The sequence below is a fragment of the Thermobia domestica genome, chromosome 13, assembly GCF_964235325.1.
Source record: "Thermobia domestica chromosome 13, izTheDome1.hap1.1, whole genome shotgun sequence".
NCBI lineage: Eukaryota > Metazoa > Arthropoda > Insecta > Zygentoma > Lepismatidae > Thermobia > Thermobia domestica.
This window is the reverse complement of record NC_137466.1, coordinates 154,402,205-154,421,682: the sequence shown is the minus strand read 5'-3', so window position 1 is coordinate 154,421,682 and position 19,478 is coordinate 154,402,205. Positions and strand designations below refer to the sequence as shown.

At 35.0% G+C, this 19,478-nt stretch overlaps 1 protein-coding gene across 1 annotated transcript in view; it reads left to right on the top strand.

The window, feature by feature from the left end:
• The window catches only part of LOC145667824 (membrane metallo-endopeptidase-like 1), an 80,887-nt gene that overhangs the window by 18,234 nt on the left and 43,175 nt on the right, over window positions 1-19,478 (top strand). Inside the window, exons 2-6 of the mRNA XM_081735256.1 lie at window positions 893-995; window positions 10,909-11,069; window positions 13,343-13,468; window positions 16,221-16,382; window positions 18,396-18,479. Of these exons, the coding sequence (XP_081591382.1) occupies window positions 907-995; window positions 10,909-11,069; window positions 13,343-13,468; window positions 16,221-16,382; window positions 18,396-18,479 (622 nt within the window). The 5' untranslated portion in view covers window positions 893-906. The remainder of the gene's footprint in view (window positions 1-892; window positions 996-10,908; window positions 11,070-13,342; window positions 13,469-16,220; window positions 16,383-18,395; window positions 18,480-19,478) is intronic.

The window sequence follows — 19,478 nt, the reverse complement described above, 5'->3', positions numbered from 1 at the left end:
AGATTTTTAGACCTGAAATAGTATCGAAAGGTCTATGAGTTCACACCCTGAGAGGTGAAATACAGTAAATTATCGATTATGCACGGGCGGACTATTCGCGGCTTTTCTTCCCTTTTTCTTTTCTTTTCTTTTTTTCTTACAAACTGTTATTTAAAAATCTACAACCACAAATAAAGAAGTATTTTCTCACAAGAATTGCAAAAAGAGAGTTTTTTTTTTGGTAAAAAAAAAAAAAAGTAAACCAACAAATTTTCAAGTGCAGAAGGTATTGTTTGTTAAGCCACAACCGTATGTGTAGATTCCCTACTGCAAATAAAAATTGCTCAATAATATTTTCGTGTTGATTTTTGTCCTCTCTCAGTCATTTTGCAGATTATCTGCGGAATTCACTTATCCGCTGTTACTGTGGCACCGAATTCCACGGTTAATCGGAGGAAAGAGGGAAGAAAATTCTAAACCTTATTTGTAACTCTTTAAGAATCCACTTCCAGTGCATCACACTCTTAGCTTTACTTTACCTGTAGAGCCTTAAATCGTCTTAAATAAGTTTTTATTGAGAATCGACTTTTCTTTTTTTATATAGGCGTCTTGTAAGTTTACATCAGAGGTGTACATTTTCTTAAACCTTACTCGCCCTCAAAATATATTGTTGTCCTCAAGTTCACTCGTCCTCAAAATTAATTTTTGCCTCCGACCTCATTCAACCTTACTCCCAAAATTTGTTATATCCTCACCTTAGAATATACTCTTCTCTTATCCTTATTTACTAAAATGACGAAGAGTAAGGGTGAAGGTGGCTCGTATGAGATCAAAATGAGTGAGGGTACCCATCTCTGTTGTATTATATAGTTGCGATTTTTACCTAATATTCCATTTTATTGTTTTCCTTTAGGAAAAGGAGCCAAGATGACGATGTCAGTAACAAGTAGCCAAGAATACATAGAGCGAATGGGTACCAGTAGCACTTCTACCCGTGGAAGCACAAACACAATACTGTAAGTTATTGTACTGTAAAGATTAGATTTGTTAATTATAGTACATTCAATTATTAATTTGTTTAAATATATGTAGAATAAATGTCCTATTCAAGTCTATGAAGAAAATACTTATTTATAATATTTACTTTGCAGAAAATTTCAATAAAAAGCAGAGAATTTTCGTCTTCATGTTCAGGTTGTTTAAATGAACGACCAGCACGGAAGTCTCGTGGTTTGTTACCTATCGCATGACCACCAAAGTATGGAGGCTATCGTCAATGTGTTAAGATATATTTTAATGTTTTTTTTTTGGTTAACCATCTTAACTTTTTTTTTTTTTTTTTTTTTTTTTTTTTACAAATGTTCGGATTCTTTTTTTAAGCACAACGTTCCGTCCAAGTTTGCAACCAACCACAGAAGTTTGGACGGGTCATAAACATGTTACGAGGGCACAAGTCATTAAAAATTTTGATCCGCTCTACATAATTTATGACTCATATCTTCTATACGTGGTAATCCTATTATACAACTACACTCGAGTTACCTACTATACTAATAATAATAATAATAATAATAATAATAATAATAATAATAATAATAATAACACTATGCAACACTTTTAAAAAAATTTTTGTCCTTGTGTTGCTATTGTTGATTCCTTAGTCATATTCATTAAACATTTACGAAAATGTGCATAATTCTTATGAAACTTCGCTTTTGTAAGTTTAACATCGATTTGTTTGCAAAAACAAATAACGCTATGAAATGTATTAGACTTTGCATTTATTAAATTAAACAAGTTTGGTAGTAAGTTCTTCAACATCCCTATTATAACATCAAAAGAGTAGGCTACATAACTTGGATACATAGATATCAGGGGTGCCCGAAGAATTTTTTTAGGGGGCCATCTCTATGGTTGCTAGATTACGTCTGATATGTCTGGTATTTAATATAGATGGTTGGTTATATTACGTATACATTAACTCCCGGGCCCTTCTCTGCCCCTTCGTGCAACCATGACAGATATCCATGTGCACCTGTGTATACCCCTTGAAATGTGTCCTTTTCCTACATTTTCCTTGATGCGTACCATCATTTTCATGAATTAGCCTCCAGTTGTAATTCCTCATCATGTTCGTCATACTGCCCTCGATAACCGCGTTTGAAACTCATAATGTCTTGGTGAAAGCACTCACCGTGCTCCTCTGTACCCATATTTTCCTTAAAACTGTCCAGATGAGAGGCAAGAACATGTAACTTAAATGACATCCTACAACCCGTTTCGCCATGGTTTGTCACCATGTTCGTAAGTTTCACATAATTTTCAGCTCTCTAATATCCTAAGAAATGTGTCAGAATCTCTATGCAAAGCTTTCACAGATTGCTTGATAATGCCAAGTTTAAGTGTAGAGATGGTAACAATACAATTTTAGTGTCAAAAAGTGGCTCGTATTTTACGTTATGTATCCTAACAGTGTGCTCCTCCCGTTGTAGCCAGTACTTCTTCCGGTAGTGGGCCTCGGTGTCACTACTATCTCACAAACACAGATAACACGAGAATTTGGTGAAACCACCCTGCAAACCCATCAGTAACACAATAATTTTGAAGTTTCCTATTACTTGAAATCCATATTTTGTATATTCTAAATTGTCCAATAAGGTCTTGAAGCTATTAAAGTCTTCCTTCATAGAGAAAGAATGAGTCATAGGAATAGAGAGGTGCTTATTCCCACTGAGCAGATGCAAAGCCTTGAGACTTCTAGACAAGCTGTCTATAAACGAACGCCATTCTTTCAGAATGCAGGGTATCTGTAAAGCATGAACACTTATAAGCACAATCCAGACTTCATAAAAAAGTTTGTGCCGTCTCCTTTGAGCTGTTGCGTTTACTGATTTATCAACTATGTTCTACTATTTTACCCACCATTTTTACTCAGACTTCGAATAAGATCATTAAAATCTGTTTGGTTAGGATAGTAGGATTGTCAATTAGTAGTTCATATCTGCAATGTTTAATAAGAAAGGCATGCTGTGACACAATTGCAGTATATCATATTCCAGGGTTATAAATATATAAGGTGACTAAAAAGTAGATGCATAGTGCTGTACTGATCAGACCATTGCATTTTAGATCATTTCTTATTGTTATCCATCAGCTAGACTTATTATTTGTTCTTAATGTTACAACATAAGCTCGGAAGAGTCGAAGCAAATACACTCATAAATTAGAATGTTATACTTGATCAATGCAGGTGGGTATATCTACTTTTGGGCCACCCTGTATATACACATACCTTTAAATTCTTACAAATAGCCTTAAAACACTCTGCCCGATATATGTTGATTCTATTGCGAATCTCTCAGTGTTGTCAGATTCTTCAATCAAATTTAAATGCAACTTAACGCGTCAAACGTTTTAATACGCTCATATAAATTCATTAATATAGGACAAATTCCATATTTTCGATGCTACCACTTACAAAAGCGAAGTTTCATGGAAAAAATACACCTTTTCTAGTTACTTTCAAGGTAACAATACAGGAAATCACTATTATAAGACAAGGACAAAATGAGTGTTGCATAGTGTAATAATAATAATAATAATAATAATAATAATAATAATAATAATAATAATAATAATAATAATAATAATAATAATAATAATAATATATATTATAAAAACATATATTAACCTGTAGAATAACGAACACTCCTGTTATGCGTAGATTCTTGGCAGGCTTTCTATAATGAAACTATATTCATCAAAGTATGTTATAAATAATTGAAGATTTAGATTTTTGAGTTCAGCGTGCTTTTCAGCAGCGAGGCTGTATGAGGCGCGGGCCTATAGCTTAACGTGGGATCCGAACCACAAGAGCTCCCACTAGAAATCGAAACCGGGTCTTCCACAGCAAAGACACCTGGGTTCAGTTTCCGGGAGAGCTCATGTGATAAAACTTACCCCTGAAAAGTAAACCATTCTTTGGGGATATCTTCAGAAGAAACTACTTACGCCATAGTGACATGAGATTTGAACGAAATGGCTTGAACATTTTTTGATAAAACCGTCTAAAATATTCACCCTAAGAGTGCAAAATCCGCGGAATATTATAGGGTTGTTAATTTTTGTTTCTTCAACATGAACAAAATTGGCTGAGCAGTTTTTGAAAAAAATCATTTGAAATTCACTCCTAGTGTAAACTACCCCTTGTCATTTTAAGAAGAAACTACTTACGCTTAGTTATAGCGTTGTTAACGAAATTTACTAGGTATGTTTACGAAGTATCAACAAAATCGTCAGAAAAGTTTTTGAGAAGATCGTTTGAAAAAAATTCACCCTCAAGAATAAATTAACCCTTACGGAATTTATCAGGGAAAACGGCTTACGTCACATTACAGGATTATTAATGAAATATTTATTTATGAAATATGAACAAAAAAACGCCTCAGTTATTTGTGAAAAACTAACTCATCCAAAAGAAAGCCTCCAGGAGTACAATAACAGTTGTAGGTTTTTAAAGAAGTGACTACACCCGTATGTCTATCAATGAAATTTCTGTTTATCAAATATGAACATGACTATCTGAAGTGTTCTTCAGACTACCGTAAAAAAAATTTAAAAAAAAACACTTTTTGGATATTTTCTAGTAAAATTACTTATAACGTATTAAGGGTACAAAATATACAAAATTGTTAGAGTTGTCGTACATAAAATAGCAAATTTTGATTTTCAGCCTGCAGTAAACGATCCCAATTTTTAGGGTTAGGAAAAAATCATAGAAACGCTTTTGCGATACATCGGGAAGAACGAACGAAAGCTGAACAGACGAACAGGAAACTAAGACAACTTTTTTCACATAGGGGTCATGAAATGTGTAAACTCGTTAATATCTCGAACTCGATCATTTTCGCAAAATCAATATTTTCTTCAATCCTATCGACGCTCGAAAGTAAAAATACAAAGAAATAAATTAGCATATAAAAGAATAGGATCGAACGTACCAAGACTAGGAATTTTAAAAGTAAATGTCTAATTGATTTTATAAAAGGTAAAGGGAGCACAGTATTGTATACTCTTTCCGAAATTCTTAGTCATACCACCTGTATAGCTTTAGTGCAGGAGTTGTATTTTTTGGCAAAGTAATAAATTTCTTCCAAAATTTTGCAAATTTGGAGCTGGGTGAGAAACACTTGCCCGGAGTGATAGTTGTCCGGACAATTGTCCTAGACCCAACGATCTTGGATGAATCACAATTTGCCATGTGACACTTGCCCGGAAAGAGACTTTCAGACGACAAATGTCGTTTCCTGGAAATATTACTCAGAGGTAGCCTCTCTTTGTGCCCCATGTATTTTGTTTTTCACTTTCCAAAGCTCGTTATTTTTTCCATGCTTCTGGTTCCAGTGGAGACCATGTTTTTTTTTTCAGTTTCCTTTTATTCCAATAGAAACTCGTCCATTTTTGGTATATTATATACAAATTTGCATTACTCTAGTTTCTGAATATAAGCAATTGTTTGCAGAAATTTCTTTAGACATCCATCCTGTAAAAGTTTATACAAAGCTTCATTAATAATCTTATCAGTCATAATTGCAGACTTTTTTCTTCTCTTGACGTCAAGATTGAGAGCTACCCTGTCGTAAGTGTGGCCATGGTATTCAGAGTCTTCTCGGAGTGTATTCACTAACGAGTATACATTCGGATGAGCCCTTGAAAACAAACTGTTCAACCTCCTGTTTCAACCTTCCGATACGTTGTTGGTCCGGTGGCGTCTACCAGAACAATTCCATAGTATACATCTTGAAATATTTTTGTTTTCAAGCCAATAGTCGACGAAATAGTCGTAGAAGCATCTTAAACTTTCATTTTCTGGTATTTCTTCTCGGATACATAACCAGCCATCGTCAATCAGGTGTAGGATAAAGAAGTTAGTGCAGTACACATTCGAATGTGAAGGCAAACTTCTGCACTTTCCTTCTACTGAGTCACTAGACCGAGTTCCTGTACTTTTCTCCACACATACTGGTTGAAATGATAGCTGCAACCGGATATCGTTGTTGCTGGAAACAAAGAGTTGATTGGTTGAATGACTTCAATTACAAAATCCATAACTACGACCCGGGATTCCAACTAGGTACGTGGCTCTTGATAGCTGTAAAGAGTCTATTGCAGGTCCGACGTGCCTTGTTTGGTAGAAGGGCGTAAACAACAGGGATGACATTAGTTTCTTCCAAAGAACTTCCCAGATCAGCATTAATGCAGAAAAGTTAATGTCCGAACTGCTTACTGGAGCTTTTAAATGTCCCATCAACAAAAGAACACGATGATGATGCTAAGGCTTCTTTTACTTTGGGGCTGGCAAATCCAAGTAGCCTATTCCGAGGTCCAAATATTTCATCGTGAAGAATTTTTTTAAAAAAAAGTCAACTTAATTTTTTTTCTAAAACTTTTCAACAATGATTTTTAAATAAATGAAAATTATGAAAAAGATTTTTTTTTTAAATATAAAAACTTATTTGAACCTATTATAAATGGTAACGCTTCTTTCCCTAGCTTCCCTGCAAGTGTCATAAACACTTTGGAGCTGGTGTTCGACAGTAGCACCGATTAAATTTGAAACTCAATTATACGAATTTTCCTAGCCTCTAGCAATTGAACAAGATAAAAAAAAAGAAATTGTAGAACCTGTTTTGAATAAAATATATATAACTTCCCTGTTACTTTTCACTGAGTTGTCAATTTCATTCTCTCGTGCTACCTCTCAGATGTCTACTCAGACACACAAAGAATATCCGAACTTCAATCAGAATTCGCGAGTTTTGAAACTTGATTTGTATCCTTCCTGACTTATTGGGCCTTTTCTAAGTCCATACATGTTTCACGGCATTCCGTTTAGTACAATTACCATCATTTCGCTCGCTACATTTTATTAACGGTATCATTGGGGAATTACCAAGTAATTAGTAAAATAAAAGATGCTGAAAAGACGTTTATTTTTATCTCTCTATCATTCGTTTCTAGCTTTTTCCTACATTTCTTCATCTCGCATTTTCTTAAACGTATTAAGATTAATTTAAAATAAACCATTTTTCACAAATATATAAATTAATTTTTTTACTTATCACATATTGATGTATTCTAGTCTATGAAGGCAAGAAAATTTAGGGATGCCTAGCCCCTTCCTGGTTGCGGGCCTATTTCCCCAGCATTGCCAGACTCAATGCTAGATTCGGTCAAATTATGCTAGATTCTCATAATTACTAACTCAGAAGTTCTTAAAGAAAAACAATCTCTAAAATTAAAAATAACAACTCAGGTTGTGGAAAATTAGGCCGTATAAACCAATGCAAAGTGTTTGTTTATATATTTTAAAAGAAAATGACCTCGCAGTCAAAGGATTAGAAAACCCTGGGTGGAGCTTAAAAAAAATCAAAATTGCATCTCTGGAGTGGACTGGGCCAAACTCATGGCGAAAGGACTTTGAGTCACCTGCATTTGTGTGCTATATGTTTTATCTTAACGTCAAGAAGCTACCGTATCCTATAAAACTCATTTTCAGGAAAAAATAATTTTTTTTACTCCCACGCCCCTTCTCTAAAGGCATCGGTAAAGCGATGACCTCCCCCCGTTTCAAACTTGATTCGAACAATAAGACTGCCTGTATGTTTTTCTGACTGTATGAATCAATGGGAGAGGATATATTTCTGCCATTCTTTTTCTTCCCACGACCATCTTCTTTCTCATTTCCAGGTTTTGCAGATTTTTTATAAACTTGCTGAAATTATGCTAGATTTGGGCAGGATGCTAAAGCCATGCAAATTATGCTAGACCTATGCATCAATATGCTAGATCTGGCACCGCGGTATTTCACTTTCATAGAGCCTTGGTACTGTCAATGAACGTTAAACTCGGATTACCCAATCCAACATTTTCTACAAACTGTTACAATCAGCGGCCAAATACTCAAACACCTAATGTCTAAGATTTATGTGGATATAGTAAAGTTTATTTTTTTAACATTTTATGTCTAGTATGATTTGTGGTATCTTGATTATTACTATAGGTATGTCAGACGGTTTCATATTGTTCCAATCCGATCATATGTGTTCAGTGTACAAGTATTTATCAGATGGCATAAACTAAATAGTTTATAGACTTACATTGAGTTCCAGTTTTGTAAATCATCAGGGCCATTGAAGATAAAATAACAGTGCCATCAAGTGTTCAAGAGAACAATTAATGATGACAAAAAAAAAAAATGGATACAAAGCTTCGAACGGCTTTAGCCGACTGTCGGGCAATTTGAAATTAGGGAATGTTCAGTCTCCGTGATACAAATGTTGCCATCAGTAATGTCATATCTTTCCCAAGGAGGGAGGAATTTCAATACACTGGGGGTGAAAGTAGTTCTTTGAAAATAGTAGAAATACAAGTTGCGCACAACCAGGGATATAGCCTACTCCGGGCTAGGAGAGAAATTTTGTCCTCTCTGGGCCACTCTCTGAAATTATCACTGGTTATCACGACTCATGCACAGACAAAAAAATAGATATTTACGGTAAACCCACTTTAACACGAACTCGTTTAAGCAGAACACTCGGTTAACGTGAACAAGGTTTCGGTCCCGGCAGCGATAACACGAATTTCGGTTAGCATGAATTACGAACTCATTTGTAGTCCATTACATCATTAGAGGTTTTCATTTAACACGAACTTTCAACATTTCTTTCTTTTGATTTTTCTCTAGCTCAGTTTTTCTTTTCAGATTTTGCTCCAGATCAGATTTTGCAATACAGAATAGAACTGTCTAGTAAATAAGAGAGAAACAAGAAACGCATTTTTTTTTCTTATGGGCTATCAATTCTTTCGGCTCAGTCGGCGATGGGTGAACACTACAGCTGCTTGGCAGACGATCTGGTGAAAGAACACTATCCCCAAAAAATCCTCTACCGGCCCCTGCGGCTGCAGACTGGTGGCAGTAGTCGTATATATGTAACTTTCCATTATCAGCGGAGTTGCGAATTTTCTACGTGAAAATTCCAAGAATTGGAGTTTGTGGACGTGGTTTATGCTCGCAGTTTCAACCACTTGACTTTTCGCGTATGAACAATATTGACGTTTTCTCCTAGATTTCACCTATGAACATTTAGGGTGAGAATATTGGAACATTTTTTGAGAGTACGGTAACAAGTGCAGTTCTGTATTCAGATTTATTTTTCTATTGTTTAAAAGTGAGTTAGTACGAGAGGAGTCACGGCCAAGAGAAAGCAGACAAGTATAGATCTGCAAAGAAAAGTAAAAATCCTAGGTTTCAGCGAGTTTTGCGGAAGCCATGAGTACAGTTCACCGTGAAGTTTTCTATGACTATATGCGTAATATACTGTAGTGCGTATGTGTGGTCTGTACACTGTAGTCTGTACACTAATATACTGTAGTGCGTATGTATGAAAAAAAACTATTCAAAAAATAAAATTTGGGTCATTAGTTTAACACGAATTAATGATTTTCCGGTCCCTTGAAATTCGTGTTAATGTGGGTTTACTGTATATATTTTTCCTATATTTTCTATTTGTAGAAATCTCATTTTTAATTGTTCTTAGTGTTATTTTTATATTATAAATATTTGGTTGCAAATTTCGTATATTAATAGGGCCTAATAATTATTTAATTTTACCAATTTTTCGTTTAAGTCAATTAGTTAATCATGTCGTTATCTAACTAGCTTATATGTGGGCGTAGTGATACTAATGATCATGTTTGTTACACATTGAAATGCATGTATTTAAAAAAATCATATAAATTATGTGAATTTATACTATTTTAGTATTATTGTATTCTAAATAATCGATTTCTTTAATTGGGACAAATATTTTCAAAATTATTCACTTAGAATCATTAAAAATGGGCAAATTATATTCATAGTCTTGTATATGGTTACTTTCGCATATGTTTTAATGTAACTTTGTCACAATATAATATAACATTTTCATGTAACGCTTAATCCTTGATTTGCTGAACATCTAGAATTGAGACTAGGCCCATCGATGGTGGAGACAGTTGAACAGAATTTCTCTTTTGGTATATAGTATTTTGTAATTTTGCTGTTGTTAGGAAAATCAATGTACGTTGTACACATGAAATTTAATTAGTAAAGCCCAAAAGGAAGTATTAAATTTAGAATGTGAAAGAAAATCTACTAAGTAAAACGATTGGGAAAAATACCTCAAGTGCGAAAGTACCTCTATATACCCGTGAGCAGATAACTATTACTTCATCTGATTGCTGATCAGTAAATCTTGGACAGTACCGTATGCTGAAACGTTATTTTGGTTGAATCGTTCTTCAAAATTAAGGTAAAACTATATATATATATAACGTTTTGGAGGTCACAATGGTGCAATTGAGATACGTTGTACTAGGCAGAAGTTTAATTTTGCCCCATGAAAAAGGCAACGATCATGATTCGTGGCTAGTTCCTTCCACAGGGTGAAATAACTCTATTTTCGAGCATTGCACGTTATTTTACTACATATCTAAATTATTAATTTCTTGGCAGAATTATAAAGTCTTAGTAAACGAAAATGTAATTTTGGTTTTTAATTCGATTTTCTCAAATTTATAGTATTGAGAATATTTTTCAAACCAGTTTTGTTACGTAGAATAATACTTATGCACATATAGTCCAAGCAGATAAATATCAATAGAATAAGTACAGTCTAATGTATACTTTTATTTTATTTAGAATTACGTATTCTTTGTTGGTGTTTACAAAACTAATTCCCACAAATATTTATATTTGAGTACCTTCCTATTTTGATTTTGGTACAAATCCATGCTTAATGGCCCAAAAATTTTAACTAACACATAATATTAATTATTATTACAATCGCTATATACTTCAATTTTTGAAAATTGCTTATTTCTTTCCAGAGGAAGTTCAGTGAGTGGGAGCACTGTGCTAAAAGAACAATACTGTTGCTTTCAAAAGCGAACAAAAATGGAGAAGTGTCTATTGATTGCAGTATCGGTTCTTCTTCTTCTGCTGATTATCTTCCTGATACTTTACATTGTGGAAGTCAGCGATAGAAGACGTGAGTGTAATCCTTAATTTGAATTTGAAGTTTAGTTTTGAAATATTGTATGTGCCACATTTTGGTCATTGTGTAGAACCATGTTGGTTGCTCTGGTTGTGTTGTTGATGAACAGCGGGAATAGAAACTTTTCTATGAGTCATCGTATTGAATTGTATGGGAATGGTCCAATTTGCTTTGAAAGTTAGAATAAGTGAGATATCATTATGTTCGCCCGAGCAGCTCATATACTTTTTTTTTTAAAAAAATCACAATTAAGCTTAAGAAAATTGAATAGGTATATAAATAATGTGTGGGAATTGGATATGCGCTTTCAATGAAACTGAATAAGACAGGAAGATACACTTTGGAAAACAAAAATAAAAGGTGAATGAATAGTTTGATAAAATGGAAATAATGTAAATGGAATAATCATTAAATGATGACTTGAAACTTTCACAGAATGATCTTCCTGCAAGATACATTAAGTTGTCATGTCTATTTGTTGCAATCGTGCTAGTGCTATTCAATTGAATATGGTTTCAAGTGATGAATGCGACATTTCAGAAGATTCCAATTAATACGAATGTTCACCGCATAAAAGATGGATAAATGAAAGAATAAACGATATGTAAGTAATAAGCTTGAAAGATGTGATGAACAAGATGGCTGAAGTACTTCAGACTATAAATTGTGAAAGGGTGTTGCAATTGGTCATTCTTCTTTCTCTTCGCCATTTCATACTTAAATGGGGTCTACATTTCTGGTGAGTCTTCTCCATCGACCATTATTCTCCTGATAAACCTTTTTTCCTGAAGTCATTTTTAATCATATCCATCTATTTCCTTCTCGGTTTGCCTCTACCTCTCTTCCCACCAATTTCCATTGCAATCACTCTTTTGACAACATTAGTTTATACTATTCACCATTAGATGACATACAACTACAGTCTTCTTTCTTGGATCTTCTTCAATATGTGTACAACTTTGAATATTTCTCTCATTCCCTCATTCGTCATTCTGTCTCTTCCTGTTATTCCACTCATCCAGCGCTGCATTATCACTTCAAAAATATTCAATCTTTTTTACTGTGCTTTTTTATTGGCTATGTTTCTTCTCCGTATATCATTGCTGGCCTGCCATTGCCTTGTGAATCATCCCTTTATTCTTCACTGTGATTCTGTGGTCACTGTAGTCACACAGAACGCCACAGACTTTCTTCCAATTTCGCCATCTCTCTTGCATTCTATGTGTTATTTCCACGTCTAAACCACCATTTTTGGCAACAGATAAGCTTAAATATTTAAAAAATTTTCCTTCATTCAAATGTTCGTCTTGTAGCATTAACGCTTATTAGTTCAGTTTGTTTTAGCATCCATGCTCATAATGGAATGTTTCATTAATTCTCTTTTATCGATATAGCGAACTTGAAGTGCTTCAAGATGTATGTAATAGATATAACATCTATATAGGCTATGTAAAATCAAAAACAAAGGAGTTTAATGCAGTGCGCTAGTCGTTATCTGCTATAAATGTCGTTATCTGCTCTGATCCAAGCTATTTCACGTTATATTTTACCGTGAATGTATTTCGTACACGCTAAAGTATTCCGCTACACGCTAAATAGTCTCCCAATTAATCAACTAACTAGTAGACGTCAAAGTTACAGCGTGTACGTAAAATCTGCCTTTTGTTATACTTGCAAGTGATGCTTTAGACCCTTCACAGAGAGTCATAGCATCACTGTCTATTTATTGGCTATTGACTTGACTTGACTTGTAAAACGCTTGCGTCAAGCTTGAATGGAACACTGAATGAAAAGTTGCCCCCATTAACTTCGTTGCTGGAATCCCGCTTGCAGCATGTTTGAATGTTTTCCAATGCACCTGGATACAAGCTTAGGCGACTTGCAATTCAAGCTTACAGAAAGCTGTTTGCACGTTGTCTCTGCCACTAGGGGTGGTTTGAGGTAAAACACGTATGAAACGAATGATTCGTTGCACTCAATTTTTTGTGCTATATTCTGATTGGGATACATGTGTTTATCCAAATCTATACATGTAACGTTTACATATGTACTAAACTTGCATTTGCTTATTTCAGAATTTCTTGCTTCGGTCCAATTTTCGTAAAGGAAAATGGTTGCTATGACTCTTGTGCTAACTTTTATAAGAGATGGAATGAAGGTGGAACAATATCCATATTACATGCTTTTCCTTCACCTTATAAAGTATTTAAATCTTAGAAAGTGAAGGATTGAATTTCATTTAATTTCTAACTGTTACTTTCTTGCAGATCAAAAAGCTAGAAAAAGATTCTTTCCTCTTAAACCAACTAACTCGATTAGAACTACAACGACGCCTACTCCTGACGACAGCGAATGCATACCTCGTTGTTATTACAAAGAAGAAGTTATATCAGGTACGTACCTATAACTAGAGTTCGAGTCAACGGGAGAGAGAGGAATTATGGAGATTTCGTCCCTCTCGTCAAGTAATTTCTCCAGCTCGTCAAAGAAGAACTCCCTCTTTGCCGGGGAAATATTTCCCCCATTTCATATACATCAATGTGAAAAAAGTAGATTATATATATATATATATATATATATATATATATATATATATATATATGAAAATTTTCACCCTCATAAAACAACTTGAGGTAGACACAGTGGCTCAGAGGTAGAGCACTTACCTCTGGTGTGCAGGGTCTCTGATTCGATTCCCGGCCAAGTAAATTTGTGGTAAACAACATCGTGTCCGTGATCTTTCTCGGGATACTCCCGTTTCCTCCCACTTTCTCATTCCACCAATTCTCATTAACTTACTCATTCCAACCCGTTAAGACGTTAACGGTCCGAATAATGATTCACATCTCATTTTAAGCAATTGATTGTTTTACCAAAAATAATATTAAATTCTAACCAATCAACTACAATACTTTACATAATTTATGATCTGCTGGCTAGCGCACGCACCTTTGGTGGATCAGGTCTCGAGTTTTTAAAAAAATTTGAACATACGAAGGGCTGTCAAGAAAGTCCCAGACTTTTTGGCTTATCGCGGCAGTAGGCGGGGTTAGAGTCGCTATCTTCGTGTCAGGACGTTAGCAAACTCAGTATTCATCGAACTGTGGTAGTGTGAGGACTGTGACGATCTTACTGGGCTTTCTGTGGCGTTTTACAATGTGCGTTGCTGCACAAAATCCTGCCTCTTGTGAGGTGCGTTCTGTGATTAGGTTTTTAATTGGCAAAAATGCACAAACAAGCCAATTGAAATTCGTCGCCAACTGTGTGAAGTGTACGCCGGGAAAAACTTAGCGCGAAGGTGTTGTTTCTTTAACAACAACGTACAACGGTACGTTGTATATTTGTATTCGGTTAGCCCGGATTTGGCGCCGAGCGACTACCGCCTCTTCCCAGCGACGAGACATATCTCGCTACACAACACTTTGATGCTAACGCCGAACTACATGCCGGTGTAAACCAGTGGTTGAAATCACAAGCGGCAGATTTCTGTTGCGACGGTATTGAAAAACTTGTGCCACGATATGATTAAGTGCCTTAATTTGTATGATGATTAATTCAAATGTATATAATGCAATTTGGTTTGTTTATACTGTTACCTTTTTTATTTCAAAACGTTTGTTACTTTCTGAATCGCTCTTATATAATCGTGATGCAGATTTACAACTGTAGCTCCATGTCTCATACAGCTTCGGTGCTGAAAGAGGTGCTAAATTCCAATCCAACCACCCAAACAATTTGCATTAGTTTACATGTTGACAGTTCTAGCCAATTCTCTGGTTTCATCTGATGCTTCTTTTCCATGACCTCTTCTATTCTGGAATTTCAGCTCCTCCTCACTTTCAATCTGAATATTTTATGCTCAGGTTCAGAACAAAGATTCTATGTACCATTAGTTACACGAGCAGTTGATGTAAAACAAGAAATTTTTAAACGTACTTCCCAGGAGAATTCCTAACCTGTGTGGGAAAATAATGTTGGAGACATGAAACTTTATATGACATATAGAGTGCCTAAGGGAATCTAGTCCACTTTTGGTCATTTTGGACATATTTAATTTTAAAATTTTCAACTGATGCTATTTTCAGAGATGAAAAGATGAATGTCCACATATTGTAAATTAATGTAAACAACAGTGTTAACTTTTGTATACATATACATGAGCATTGCACACAAACTTTCTCTCTTTTCATCACAAATTTGAGTTGCCTTGATTTCCTTGTACTCTGAATGCCACATATATTTGTTTCACAAAACTAGGTTTCATGACATTTTGACAACATGGTCTTTGAGTCATTTAAATGATTTGGGAAAAGAATAAAATATATCGAATTACAGCTCAATATTATCTTTTATCTAAAAGCATTTGCGATATACCTAGGAACCAAGTGATACATGGTGGTATTTGCTCCACCTCCGCCTTGTCTCGTGTATACGCCTACACTGCGACCATCTAAGAACAATCGTTCCACTGTCTTATATATAACCAATTTTGAGTAAAATCTGTAATTTTAGTAATTTTTGTTAATGTTTGACAGAGACTTCGGAAACTGGGCTTGGTCTCATCTCTGTCTCATCTCAAAATACAAATGTATGTCTCGGTTTCATATCGGTTAAGTCTTGGTATGTAGCGTTTCGGTCTTGTCTTGGTTTATAAACGTCCATCTTGATCTTGGTCTCGGTACCATACCTAACATTTCGGTATTACATGATGTGTGATCCACACCTATTGCGCGACTGAATTGTAAATGTCATTGATGTCTCTTATTCTGTGAGTTAAGTAGTAACATCACATAGAAGCTATGTTAAATTTCAGTCATATTTGCAGTGCTGACATTTCATGTAATAACAACTTTAGTACTTCCTTGCTATACATTACACGCCCAATAGCGATAGTAATCCATTCCATTGTACTTTCTACATTTACATCTACTTTCTACGTTCTACATCTTTAAGCCCTCTAAATTTTAAATTTTGCCTCTCTTGTTTTACTGTTATTTTAGGAAAAGAGAGGAAAATTGTTACAATTCTAGTTGACATAATTTATTACATTAAATATTGCTTGAATCTTTTCTGCACTTATTATATGAGTACCTACTAGTACGGGAGTAGAAATGTTTTTACAAATAAGTATTCTATTCTTTACAGCCTCAAAACTATTGGATGCAATGGAAGCAAAAATAAACCCTTGTGACGATTTCTTTCAATTTGCATGTGGAAATTGGTATGATAAAAATCCTTCGCATAAATCATTCACAAATTGGTCAGTTCAACTCCAGTGGGAGGAGATTTTACTTCGTTCGTTTAAAGGTAAACATTTGTAAATAATTTACAAATCTAAGAAAACTGTACAATATTTATTGTTATCATATATTTGTGTAAAGAATGTTATTCCTACCAAATCGAAGGACAATATCTGAGTTGTTACCACTAGCGGATCCAGAGGGAGTGGTTGGAGGGGGTGGATCGCCACCTGGACAATATATATACACTGATTCACGAGATTCGGTGATTCGTGAGACGGTGATTCACGAAATTCGTAACAGGCCTTTAACTCAGCTCCTAGTGCACAGAAATCTTTGAAACAATTTTTTTTTATTACCAAAGTGGATGTGCCAAACCACGTGGTGATGCTTCTGAAATCAGAGGCGTCTCAGGAATACCTCAGGAAGCAACTTGAAAATTTTAAATGAAAATATGGATTTGTTTTGCCCCCATTGAAACAATCGCTAAACTTTTGAACAACTTTGAGTGGAAACATTTTGCTGTATCTCTTACCGTTTGGGAGTTACATAAGCTCATGAACACGTCAATCCGAGGATTTACGCATGCTGCAACTCAAAAGAAATAGCAAATAATTGTTTGAAACTAAAGCGAAGTAGGAAAGTGCACATGAGGAAACAAACGGTGAAGTTTTCGAAAACAATGGCGTCTCGAAAATGCCTCTTGGGGGACGGATAATTTCTTCAATAGAATCTCATCCTAATAGAAATGTATTAATATACTGAATAACCATACTGATGTACAAAACTTAAGAACGAAAGGAACTTTCGCATGCTCTGTGTGTCGTAGAGGTCTGCACGGGCCGGAACTTTTAGCCCGGGCCCGGCTCGGACCGTGAACTTGTAATACGAGGCCCGACCCGAGTCCAAAATGTTCTAACATTTAGGCCCGAGTTCGTGTGCAAATGAACCGAAATAAACCTGAATTGCAGAAACTTAATTAACGCAAAATTGTATTTTTATTTACAGTAATTAAAGTTTAATTTTGCAGTTGTGATTTTAAGGTTCTCTAAAAATAACGGCCCGATAAATATCGTTATACAGTATATTTAGAAAGTGAGGTCCGAAAAGGCCCTAGAAATATGGTTGTATACTAAAAAAATATGGCATGAGTCCGGCCTGAGCCCGTGCAGACCTCTAGTGTTTCACTCCCAAATGCATAGGTTAATGAAAATTGAACGATACATAGAAACTAGTCCTACAGGATGATGCAAAAAACAACAGGAAGTAACACGTAATTAAAAGAACAATATTGACACCTCTATACAGAAACAATAAATAATAACTTACTCATAATGGCCTCATTAATATTACGTATGAAGTAAAATGGTCATTAGAAGGGGTGTGTGATCACCACGATTATAATGATGCACGCTATGCAGTTCCATTACTAGACTAGTGCTGTTGACATGATCATTGGTACATCGGGACTTGCTGTAAGACGTCTTGAAAGAGCATCTCACACATGCTCCATGAGATTCAAGTTGGGGGAGCGGACGGGCCAGTCATTTCGCCGAATATCTTCTGCTTTCAGGAGCTCCACCATCTGCGCTATTCGAATCATGTTATATAAACAACAATTTTTACGTGTATAATAACATTGCAAGTCTGTAATTCTTGCTAAATTTTGAGTGTTTCCTTGTTGTTTTGCTCATACATCATAGGCTGAATTTATTAAAGATTCCAGGTTGCAAAGAAATACGAACAAAAATCTAGGATAACTAAATGTTTTGCGCACAAGTAAATGTTGCGCCACTTTCTGGTCACTGTGTTCGCCAGACCTCATCTACGGCCATGTTCATGTGCAAAACTTTCTTCTTCATCTTCTTTTTCTTAATAATAATAAATTGACAATCGTGGTCTATAAATACCATTCGCATTCTTCAACATCTTACCAAATCTTATGAAAATGTGAGATGGTTGGTGTAAACAGTTGTGCTGATTTGGCATAAAGTAGAACCACTTTCTTTTAGTGAGATTATGCTCTCTGTGTTGCTGGTTCGAATAAAATTGAAGTAGTTGTTATCAACATTTCTTCCAGATATCCTTTCCGAGAAGATGCTGGATTCCGATTCTCCTGCTTTTCAAAAGAGCAAATTACTTTACCGCAGTTGTTTGAATATGGGTAAGTGATATATATACGTACCTCGTACATAGAATAACACATAACAAAATACTCATGTGATGTTCAATTTTCTTGTACTTCACTCAATATTCATTCCTTAGACGTGACTTCTAAAGTATTAGCGAAAAGCGTTGCAAGTATCAAAGTATCTGTTCTGCTTATATTAATGTGAAGGCAGCATGCCTTCTCTATAAAAAGAATTATCATAATTCTAACATATAATTAAGGTATAACAAGAAAGAAATGTCCAAAGATGATACATACACTAATTGATAGATCTTGTTAATCTGAACAAAATGATATGTGTAAGTATAGAAGGTTATGCGTAGTTTTCGAGAAAATCAATTTAAAAGGGGGGTAAAAGTGAGGGAGAACACGGAAGGATGCTGTTCATCCGCTTATAAAAATATGTATGGCGTTCCTCCACTTCCTAAAAAATCACAATATTCAAAGCTAGGCATGGGGGACAGCGTGACGTCATCCATCCCCATATCTTTTCAGATCTACTTTTACCCCTGAATAAAAATGAACCTGTAAACCTAAAAATTTATGCTGGACAAGAACCACGCTATCTATGAGAGTGAATTTGATCGTGAAGTATAATATCATCCAGCTCTTCACTATAACACCAGCAAGATTACAGTACATGGTATGGTTAAAAAAAATATAGCCGAAAATGTTAATTAACTCTTAAACTTTTATTTCTGTTTAACTAAAATAATGTCCAAAGTTGAAATATAAGTCAGTCGGAAGACGGCAACATGTTTGAGATTAAATTCTCATGCGTTATTTTCGAGAAAATTAAAGAAAATTTCTTTTTTATGGTGCTAAAAAGTATATCGTTCGTGCTAAAAAGATATCATCTATGTACTATTATTTATGTAAAAATGTAATCAAGAAAATTCTGTCTGTTTTTGTGGAGGTCAGTGTTCATTTGGCCCTCACAACGTGATTGAAAGCGAATGCAGATAAGGCGAAGGTCAGTTGTTGGTGTGGGTA